The 11,335-nt window shown below is 52.3% G+C and overlaps 1 protein-coding gene across 1 annotated transcript; it reads left to right on the forward strand.

Annotated features, from left to right (window-relative positions):
• The first annotated feature begins 7,571 nt into the window (after positions 1 to 7,571).
• Positions 7,572 to 11,251, forward strand: EDF1 (endothelial differentiation related factor 1). Its single transcript, XM_061200868.1, has 5 exons — positions 7,572 to 7,762; positions 9,280 to 9,331; positions 9,692 to 9,852; positions 10,142 to 10,235; positions 10,800 to 11,251. The coding sequence occupies exons 1-5, from the start codon at positions 7,685 to 7,687 to the stop codon at positions 10,859 to 10,861; spliced, it is 447 nt and encodes a 148-aa protein (XP_061056851.1). The 5' UTR covers positions 7,572 to 7,684; the 3' UTR covers positions 10,862 to 11,251.
• The last annotated feature ends 84 nt before the right edge of the window (positions 11,252 to 11,335 follow it).

The raw sequence follows: 11,335 nt of genomic DNA on the forward strand, positions 1-11,335 counted from the left end.
TGCACCCGGCTCAGTCTAAGTGGTCCTGCCTTCTGCAGCTGAAGGAAGTGGCCACCAGTGCGCAGGGGAAGCTGGCAGCCTCCTCCACTGCCCAGTCCAGCCCCTCACCCTCCTGGACCACAGCCCATCCTCTCCTCCCGCACACCTGGCCTTTCCAGTGCTCGCTGGGGACGCCCAATGGATCTTTTAACTCCGCTTCTCCATGGGACCAAGTGTATTCGGTGACAATGACAATGGCTGAAAAGAAAAGCAAGTTGTGAAAATGTTTTCTTGCTGAACTTCATGTACACAATCGTGTGAATAAAAAGTAAATACATTCAATAAACAGTACAAAAAAGGGGAAAGTGATGGATCAAAACTTTCTTTACATTATGTATTTTCTCAAAAACAAGGGGAATACTTACACCAACATATCCATTTTTCACATCAATGAATAACATTATAGACCAGTTTCTGTTTTTGAGTCTTAGTATCTGCAAATTTCACAGTGCTTTTGTCACAATCAGTCTTTTTTCTTCTTGTCATGTTCAATAGACAGTCCAGCCATATTTGTCCATCTATTTTCACTCGTAGTTGATCAAAGAATACTTTTTATTGACCTTAATAAACTTGTGGTAATTTTCTTTCACTTGAAACCACAGATGCACCAAGTTAGGAAGAACCGTATGTACGTCCTGCAAATTGTGATTCTGTCAGTGTCTTTGGTCAAAGCCAATCCTGGTGCCTTTCAGACATCTCCGCAGTTGAAAAATTGTAAATTCCAATGAAAACTCTGAGTGGCTGTATAGAACGACAGGGTTGAAGTAAGTCGGGCGTAGTGGCGGTGCTAATGTCACCTGCTTTGCTGTTTAAATGCAGGAGCGCAGAGTTCTGCTAGGGCTGGAAGTACACATGACACCCAAATGTTAGGAACGTCCCCCCGAAACACAGGGTGTAGCTGATTTCCACGTAGGATACAAAGTGTGCTGGAGTTTGCCGGTGCCAGCGGCTGACAGGAGACATTTTGAGGAGGAGTATTTGTATTTTATCACTGACATTATTTAGGATTACTAAATGAACCTTTAGCTAATTGCATCATGTACGATCTACCCTTTGGGTCCCAGAGTGAGGGGGGTCATCAGAGGCTAGCTGCGCTGGCTCCAGGCAAACCCAGAGGCCCCGGCCCCAGAGCAGGCTGGGCTGCAGGGAGGGGCTGAACACTGTGTAGGGACAGCTGGACCCCAGATCCCCTCTCCAGCCCACACAGCCAGGCAACTTCCCTCTCATCACTGCTATGGAAGGCAGGAGGTGATGAGTCCAAGGGCTCTCTAGCCTAGGGATGCCGGGCTCAGTTCTTCCCCACGGTGGCCACCAGGCTGGCAGTCAGGCTAAGCAGGAAACAGTGGGTTGGCCAGATGTTGCTCTTTGGGACCCTCAGACGAAATGGCTCTGTCCCACCCTGATCGCCCCAAAGAGGAGCCCACCCTGGCAAGTCCTGCCATGCACACGAGGCTCCCAGCTGCTCCCAAGGGCCACCCTCTTGGATGAGACAGACAGCCAAGGGTTGGGACAGTTGCGTGAAAGACAGAGATCAAAACAGATGAAAGGAGGGGGAGGGAGGGTGCAGGTACCTGAAAAAAAAAAAAAAACCAGGACTAAACTTGGTAACCTCAGAGGGACAGAGAGAAGAATATGTGGAACAGGGTGCTATAAATTTCAGTGCTGTAGAAGGAACAGATAGACTAGAGAAGGGAGCACTTAGAAAATAAAAATGTGATATCAAATTAAAGAAGAAAGTCAGTGAAAGGGTTGTAAGTTGAGGAAATCTCCCAAAAGTGGAGCAGAAAGAAAAGGAGTTAAAAATAGAAAAGATAAGGACATTCACAGCCCCAGGAGGGAATCTAAGATCTTAGTGATAGGAATTCCAGAAAGTGGAAACAAGCAACGAAGGGAGGAAGTTATTGAGGAAAGAGCACAAGAAAACATTCCCAAACTGAAGGGCCTTATTATCCAAATTTAGGGGGTCTAGAGTGTGGAGCACATGGTGGGGAAGCACACCAAGGCCATCACCCTGAGGTTGCATAGAAAGGAGGGCAAGTAGAAGGTCCTAAAACTTCCAGATGGGGGGAGGGGGGAGGGAAGGGAGAGGAGAAGGAGGGAGAGACAGAGACAGAGGCAAAGAGAGAGAGTGAGAAGAGAGAGAGAGGAGGAAGCCCACACAAAGCAGGTCATAAATAAAGGACTGACAACAAGAAAGACATGGGACTTCTCAACAGTAATATGGAAACTAGAAGACAATAGAGCCTGACTTTGAAATTCTAAGAGAAAACATATTCCAACCTGTAATTTGTTGCTCAAAGTATCAATCAATCACCCTGAGAGTTGATGATGGGATAAAGACATTTTCAAACATGCTGTGTCTCAAAAAATTTTCCTCCCATGTAGTCTTGGTCTGAAAGCTACTAGAGCCTGTCCACCAAGATAAGAGTGAAAGGAAAGAAGATGCTGGCATTGGCTCCAGGAGAGAGGAGAAACTCCTCAAAAGACAGTTCCAGGCTCGGGTCTGGAAGAAGCCCACCCAACTTTGCTGGGGAGAACAGGCTGCAGAGGATGAGGCTTGGGAAACACAGGGATGGCCAGTCACCTGATGGGTGGAGAGGAGATTTACAGCCCTGACAGACAGTCTGGGGCTGAATTAATGGGGGTAAATAAAAATGAAGTGAATTAACATGCAGCTAACCAAAAAAATTAGAGACACTTGTCAACACAAGGAAAAAGTGATAGGGGAAAGGAAGTAGAATCATAATGCATTATGTAGATCTGCTGTGAACAATACTTGTACAGTCATATTCATCAAAATACTAACAAAGGGTGTAACCAATCACTTTTAAGTTAACAATGAGTAACAAGTAGCTTGTTGGTCTGTTGATCCAACCTGACATAGTTAGCTTCCACAGGGTGTTCAGCCCCTCTCAGCCCCCTCAGACCACTCCTTTTGCCCTGGTCAGTACAATTCACTACCCATGCTCCCCTGAGCACTGCCTTCACCCCATGTTCACACCCCCATCCTCCACACTGGCCAGAGGGCTCTTCCCCAAAGGAAAACCTCAGTGGGTTACTCCTAATCCCCAAAGGCTCCTTCTGTCTAGGGACTTCCCTAGTGTCTGTCTAGGGACTTCCCTGGTGGTGCAGTGGTTAAGAATCCGCCTGCCAATGCAGGGGACACGGGTTCGAGCCCTGGTCTGGGATGATCCCACATACTGCAGAGCAACTAAGCCCGTGCGCCGTAACTACTGAGCCTGCGCTCTAGAGCCCGCAAGCCACAACTACTAAGCCTGCAAGCCACAACTACTAAGCCTGCATGCCACAACTACTGAAGCCCGCGTACCGAGAGCCCATGCTCCGCAACGAGAGAAGCCACCGCAATGAGAAGCCTCCACACTGCAACAAAGAGTAGCCCCTGCTCGCCGCAACTAGAGAAAGCCTGTGCGCACAGCAACGAAGACCCAATGCAGCCATAAATAAATAAATAAATAAAATATTTGACTACTAGTGAAATTTTTCCCAATTTGATGAAAAACATTAATATATAGATCCAAGAAGCTCAGCAAACCCAAGCAGGATAAATATGAAGAAAGGTATAATTGGGCACATAATAGGAACCCCCCTCCCCCCCAAAAAAGAGAAAATCTTGAAGCAGCCAGAGAACATGTCACATTACGTGCAGGAGACAATGATCAAAATAGATATGAATGACAGATGATTTATCCTTGGAAACAATGGAGGTCAGAACACAATGGGACAATATTTATAAAATATATCCTTCAAAAATAAACATGGCAACTCCTCAAAAAATTAAAAATAGAGTCACCACATGATCAGCAATTCCATTTCTGGATACATATCCAAATAACTGAAATCAGGGTCTCGAGAAGATATACGTACATCCATGTTCACAGTAGCACTACTCACAATAGCTAAATATGGAAGCAACCTGTGTTCATCAATGGCTGAATGGATAAGCAAAATGTGGTATGTACATGCAATGGACTATTATTCAGCCTTGAAAAAGAAAGAAGTTCTGACACAGGCTGCAACATGGATGAACCTTGAGGATGTTATGCTGAGTGAAATAAGCCAGTCACAGAAGGACAAATATTGTAGGATGCCATTTATATGAGGTTCCTAGAATAGTTAAAGTCCGAAAGTCCGAAAGTAGAGTGGTGGGTGCCGAGGGCTGGGGGAGAGGAGGAATAGGGAATTAGTGCTTCATGGGAACAGAGTTTCAGTTTTACAAAATAAAGAAGTCTGGAGATGGATTATGGGTGATGGTTTCACAGTATCATAAATGTATTTAATGCCACTGAACTCTACACTTTAAAAATGGTTAAGATGGTAATGTTAAGTGTATTTTATCACAATAAAAAATGTTTTTTTACAGAGAGGAAAGGGATTACACAAAAGCTGGGCTGCCAGGAAGTGGGATCATGGGGCCACCTCAAGGGCTGTTGGCCATGGTAATCATGAACTGCCTTTAAATGTGTGAGTAACCCCTCCTTCATGAGGTGTACAGACCTTCACATTTACTAGATTTTACTGGATAGTATTTAGTTGATAACTTTTAATGCTAATTTTCATCAGGGAGGGACTTCCCTGGCAGTCCAGTGGTTAAGACTTCGCCTTCCAATGCAGGGGGTGTGGGTTCGCGCCCTGCTCAGGGAGCTAAGATCCCACATGCCTCGTGTCCAAAAAACCAAAACATAAAACAGAAGCAATATTGTAACAAATTCAATAAAGACTTTAAAAAATGGTCCACATCAAAAAAAAAAATCTAATTTTCATCAGGGATACAATATTCAAGTTAATATCTTTATTTTGGAAATATAGAAATAGCCATGTTTTATCTTTGTTTTCCAGAAGGCTACAGAATTCTCTTTTCTCTTCTCCATGCATGAAGATGTGTGACACTGGTTACTTTAAACAAGGCAGGCAGGAGATTCATTAAACAGCAGTGGTGTGGCACCTCAGGGGAGATGTGAGCTGCTCACCAGGCCTCTTGAAGCTGATTCTCCATGCCACCTGCTGCAGCTTCGCCCCCAAAGCTACTGTCCCGTGGACCCTGAGTAAATCAGGAGCACTCAGAGCCAGGAGGGGGTGAGCATGGGTGACCCGACAGGGAATGGGTCGGGGGGAGGGGCACAGACACCTGTACCACCTGTGCCCTGGTGGTAGCTCATGCCACAAGGACAGGGGCTGCAGAGGTCTCTGTGGCATCAGACCTGGACTCCTGACCAAGGGCCAGATGTGATGATGGCTATCCTGGCAGACACCTGCATGGACAGAAGACACCAAGGTCTAGGATGCCCCCTCTCTGGGCTGAGCCAACCAGGGCAGGTGCAACACCACAGAGCTGATGCAACTTCTCCTTTGGGGATCACAGCCCTCAAGAGAGGGCCTCACTCGAGGGTTCACATGGCCGGGTGTTGCTTAAGTTCTAGGAGTAGGATATCTTGACTGAAATAGGTTAAGACCGCTGTCTCTTTCCAAGCAGCCCCCTCTCTCTTCACACTCTTCCTGGGCCCGCTGCAGTGACCACAGGCATTTTTGGGACCCCACTAAGAGGAGCTTGGGTTGGGGTATATGGGATATTTTTATGCTGTTCACAGTCTTGCTGGCCTGTCCTGAGGCAGGTATGTCTTCTACAGCTGCCAACTACCTACCCGCACAGCGCCCGGAGCTGGAAGTACGCAGAGCAAAGGAGAAACAAGGTTTGTTGTGTGAACCAGATGGGAGTCTGTGCAAAATTGTTAGCAGAGGATTCGGCTGTCCTGACTCCTGGACAGAATGTGTGGATTTAATTACGGAAAACTCAGCCAAAGTTGGAGTCGACTCGGGACTGGCCTGTACGGTGCGCCCTCACGCCTGCCGTGCATGTCCATTACCCCAAACAGGAAGAGATCTCTGCCTACATCTTGGGCAGGAAGGTGCCTCTACTTACCGTCAGGCAGGACGAAGGAAACTTCCCTCCACCCCCCAACACCCCAACAGCCCAGCCAATCAGAGACTACAGCAGTCCAGCCAACAGGAAGCCTCCATTGGACCCCCAGCTCCCCGAACTCTTTGGTTATCACAGCCCGTCCCAACTCCCCCTTCTCCCTATAAAAGCAAGTTCTTCCTGTTCTCCCGATTTGCCTATGGTCTGCCACAGTTTTAATATTCTGAACTGTAATTCCTCTGCATTCCTAAATATACTTGCTTTTGCTGGTAAGATAACTGGATATTATATGATTAAAGTGTACACATTTATCAGAATTCCTGTGTTGTGGAGCATAAACCTCTAAGAATGCTACAGAGAGCAAGCACATCTATGCGAAGCGCAAGTATTACCCAGACCAAGGTCAACGCTAACAATCAGAGACAAATTTGATCACACAGGTTAGAAAAATGTCTGAATTGTCTTCCTGTTCTTTCCATAAAACAATTCTGCAAAGTCATGATGTGGCATTCAATGAGAATACAGCCAAAAATGAAAGCAAAAGCATTAGAGATGCATTCATTAATTCATACAAACGTTATTTTTCTGAATTTTGCGATGTGTGGCATTTGTCAGTTTTTTAAAATTTATAATTTATTGACTTATTTTCTCATTATACAAGATTATCATAAAATAACTATAAAATATTACAAAGTTATTGTAAAATAACTTATTCGTTATATTAGGTATACATTATATTACATAAAGTTATGTATACATTATATTATTCAAAATATACATGTTATACAAAAACATTCTCTTTTGTAACTAATTTTGTTTTTAAAATTTTATATATTTCCTTGGAGTCCTCCCACAAAATATATTTGCTTCAGGCCCCACCTAATCTGCACCCTGGCCCCCATCATTTTTGCATCACGTGAGCAGAACTCCAGAGAAATTGAAGAACTTCCATTTGCGTGCAAGGTGACCAAAAAAGGCATGAAACAGAAACTAACCTCAACTACAGGCTACCTTTCCCTTGCATTCAGTTTGCGCGCCCACCTTGCCCGCGAGGGGCCGGGCCAGGCCGGGGCTGGTCGATCCCCATCCCCAAAGGTGCGACCAGGAAACCAGGTGTGGACCACAGTCTCCCTCCCCCTACCTGCCCCACCCCCGAGTCCCCTCTTCTCTCCTTCTCGCCCCGGCGCACAGCACCCGCTACTCGCATTTCCCCTTCCCCTCCCAGTACTCCTCTTCACGTTCTGCGCCCCGACCCCGTTCCAGAGCCACCCTGCGCCGCCTCCCCAAGCCGGGTTCCCCTTCCTCCCACCCACTCATCCTCTCGCCTCCCCGCCCACGGCCCCTGTACCTCTCATTGCCCCACATGCCCCTCATCACCCCCCAGCGCTCCCAAGCGCCCCTCCAGCTGCCCCTGGCCGCCCCCCCGCTCCCCACACACACACACAACTCCCCCCAAGCGGCCACGCGCCCCGGCCGCGACTTCTCCCGCCCCACTTCGCGCACCTCCGGCGTTGCCACAGACGAGCCGGGCGCGGATTGGCCCCGAGCCGCGGGAAGTGCCCGCCCCCCGAGCCGCCGGCCAATGGGAGGAGGGGGCGGGCCAGAGGCGGGCGCCGGAAGCGGCCGAGCGACTAGGGGACGTCGCGTAGCCGGGTCTCGAGCAGCTGCCGCGGAGCCGCCGGACGGACCGCCAGCCCCGCCTGCCCCGCCATGGCTGAGAGTGACTGGGACACGGTGACGGTGCTGCGCAAAAAGGGCCCCACGGCCGCCCAGGCCAAGTCCAAGCAGGTGCGGGCGCAGCGCGGGCCTCGGGGCCCAGGAGCGGCCGGGCGGGCGGGGCGGACGCGGGGCCGGGGGCGGGGAGGACGCGGGGCTGGGGGCGGGGAGTGGGGACTGGAGCGGGGACCGGGTGGGAGCGGAGCGGGGACAGGGGGCGGCGACGGGGCGGAGGCCAGGGGCAGGAGTGGGAGACAGGGGCGGGGTGGGGGTGGAAGGGTCCGGATGGTCTTAAGGCAATGATACAGGTCTGCGGGCGAGGCGCTGGACCTCTTGGTGGGGACAGGTACATAGGGACTGGAGGGGAGCGGGGCGAGGTTAGCGGGGTGGACCTCGGGGCGGAGATGGGGGATGGAGCGCAGATAGGTGGTGGGTCCAGGGAAGGGATGGGACAGGGGCACGGTTGCCTGGCACACCCGCCCCAGGGTCTCCTTCCCGCTTCTGCGGGCTGCCGGGTGCCTGGCCAGTCTGCTGCCGCCTGTGGAGCCCACTGAAGCACATTGCCGGTCATAGGGGGTCCCTGGCCCCAGGCTGAGGTGGCCTAGGACCCAGCATGCGGGTGGACTTTGCGTCCCCAACTTGCAAGGGTAGCCGGCATGCCCTGAGGGGTACGTGGGGCAGAAGGTTCCCTGGCTAGTCCATCCGGGGTTCGTCTGTGAGTCGATGTGAGGGAAGAGGGGAAGGGCAGTTCAGTCCCCACCCCTGCTTGTTTCTGCTCTCAGGCCGCCTTGGGCCAGCCTTAGACACGCAGTGCCAGGTCTGGGCCAGGACTAGCTTTGGCCCTGGTGACCAGCATTCATTGACCTGCCCAGGACTTCTCAGTTAGTCAAAACCAAACTCACTCTCTTTTTTTTTTTCCAAAGGAAACTTAATAGCCACAAGCTAGGAATCGTGTGAACAGCTCTAGAAAGCATCTGTGAACATGTCACACTGAGAATGTCGCACAGTCATGTCTCTGAGGTGTCAGAAGCTTCAAGAAATACATTACGTTAATATTCGGTGACTGTGGATCAAGGGGTGTCGCTGTCTTTGCTGATGTTTGGGACGAGGGTTGCAGGTTTTGTGCGACATACTGTCTTTTATTAGGAGCCTGATTGGCTGAGGAAGGCCAGACCAGGTCCTCACTTGACGTTCCTTCCTGCTTTTGCAGGAGAGTGTAGTAGAGAGGTAAATCTATTTCAAGTGTGGGTTTCTGAAAGGAATCCATTAGCACATTTTTTTCAGCAGCAAAGATGTGAGCTCTTTCTGTTTTCGTTAGCAGGAGTTTATTGAGAGTTGCCTGGATATTTGGTTGTAGAGGGATTTGTATGACAAGCTTTGGTTTAAACCCAGCATTTACTTGTCAGTCCTTGAAAAAGCATCAGGTACTAGGCACGTAGCACGGCGCTTAGGGGCATGAGCTCGGAGCTCACGGGCTCAAAAAGCACCAGGCGTTAGCTGTGCGCTGACTGGCTGACAGCAGCCTAAACTGGTGTTTGCCAGATACTGCAACGCTAATTTTGACCGAAAAACACTTGCTAATTTTCTAGGCCATCTTAGCAGCTCAGAGACGAGGAGAAGATGTGGAGACTTCCAAGAAATGTAGGTACTTGTGCGTCCACTCGCGAACCCAGGGGGTGCTCTTGGGGTTCGAATCTGCAGACGCGTGAGCGCTGCCCCCGGGCTGTCAGCGTGGCTGCTGGCCGCTGAAGCCGCTGCAGAGCTGGGAGCGGTCAGGGATCTTGTCGGAGCAGCTGTGGCTGGCGCAGCTCAGGAGGGATTGTTCTCCCTCCTTAGTCCACGGATTCTGGACCTTGTGCTCTTGGCCCCACTTTGGGTGGCCTGGCTTGGCACGTCACCTGGGGCACAGGGCGCCTCTTGGGCCTGGTTCCCGTTCGGAAACGGCTCTCCTTCGGCTTTGTTGCAAACCCTCTCCTCTGCTCTTGCCTCGCACCGGTCCAGGGGCCGCCGGCCAGAACAAACAGCATTCGATCACCAAGAACACAGCCAAGCTGGACCGGGAGACGGAGGAGCTGCACCACGACCGGGTGACCCTGGAGGTGGGCAAGGTGATCCAGCAGGGCCGGCAGAGCAAAGGGCTGACGCAGAAGGACCTGGCCACGGTGAGCGCAGCGGGTCCCCTCCTCCCAGGCCGTGGCCGGGCAGGCGGGAGGCGTGGGCTCTGCTCGCCTGGTGACTTGAGGGCTTCAGTTCGCTCTTGCCCCGGGAACCCTGAGGTCTCTGGGGGGGCCACACGAGTCAGCTGTAACGTCCTGAGCTGCTGTCCGCTCAGGCCCTCGGCCTGCACACTGCCCCGGGGGTGGCGGCGCCTGAGGCGCCTCACCTGGCTGTGTTCTAGTCCCCCAGCATCTCCTTCTGGAACTGATGTGTGCAAATACACGTTCTCTTTAGAAAATCAACGAAAAGCCACAGGTCATCGCGGACTATGAGAGTGGCCGGGCCATTCCTAACAACCAGGTTCTGGGCAAGATCGAGAGAGCCATCGGTGAGTGTCCTGCCATCCTTCAGTGGGTCTCGGCTGCCGCTGCCTGACCGGGCGCAGTACGGCCGCCCCTCCTGGGTGGGGTTGGTGAGGAGGGGCGCAGGAAGGCCCCTGGGGCCCCGGAATTCTCTGGAGCCTGAAGAAAATTCCCACGAGCGAGTAGTGTCTGGGCGCCTCCCCCTTTGGCATCTCCTCGAGCCCCCTGTGCTGTGGGCCTCGCTCTCCCTGCCCCGCCCCCAGCATTGGCGGCAGCGGGGCTCCCAGAGCGAGGAGGCCTAGTTCTGGGAAGGGGCGTCCTCTGTCCCCGCGAAGATGGGCAGGCACGTGCTCTTCAGAGTCAGGTGTGGAATCTAGTAGTGTGGTGGGCACGGTGCTCATCGGCGTCCCGCCCCTCCACCCGCACCCCCCCCTCCCCGCCTCCAGTGCAGCCTGGGAGCCCGCGCTCAAGGGTCGGTGAGGGTGCCGCTGCCCGCTCCGGGGCAGCAGGTAGGGATGTTGCGGAGCTGCCCTGTGCCTTGAAGATCCAGGGGGCGAGCTGCAGTGGTCATGGGCCGGTGGCTCTTTCAGGCCTCAAGCTCCGGGGCAAAGACATTGGGAAGCCGATCGAGAAGGGGCCGAGGGCGAAATGAACACAAAGCCTCGAAATCAGTGCGTTCCGGCTGATCTCGTCTGGCTGGTTCCCCTTGACCACCAGTGCCAGCGTGGGTCTCCTCACGCGGCTGTGCGGAACACAGGGCGATAGCCCTGCCCGGGAACCCCCTCTACCCGTACCTGCTGTCAAACTAACAAAACCTTGCGGAGTGTTCGCTTCTCCTGATTATTTTCCTCCCTCTTCCCGTCCCTCACGTGGGGTGCAGAACGCTGCCTTCCTCTCCCCCGGGGTCTGCCCTGTCACGGGTGCGGCTCCAGGGAGCTCGGAGCGGGGACCACCTCGCACAGGGTGGGCAGCCACCGTCTGGGAGAGGAGCTGCGTCTCCAGCCCGGCTCGTAGAGAAGCTAATAAACATTTGTCGCCCTTCCTGCTGGTGCTGAATCCTTGCTGTCCAGTCTCGTCTCGTGTGCCCGCAGCTCCCCCTCCCTCTGGCCCACAGTGTGGCGAAGGG

The sequence above is a fragment of the Eubalaena glacialis genome, chromosome 9 (assembly GCF_028564815.1).
Source record: "Eubalaena glacialis isolate mEubGla1 chromosome 9, mEubGla1.1.hap2.+ XY, whole genome shotgun sequence".
Lineage (NCBI taxonomy): Eukaryota > Metazoa > Chordata > Mammalia > Artiodactyla > Balaenidae > Eubalaena > Eubalaena glacialis.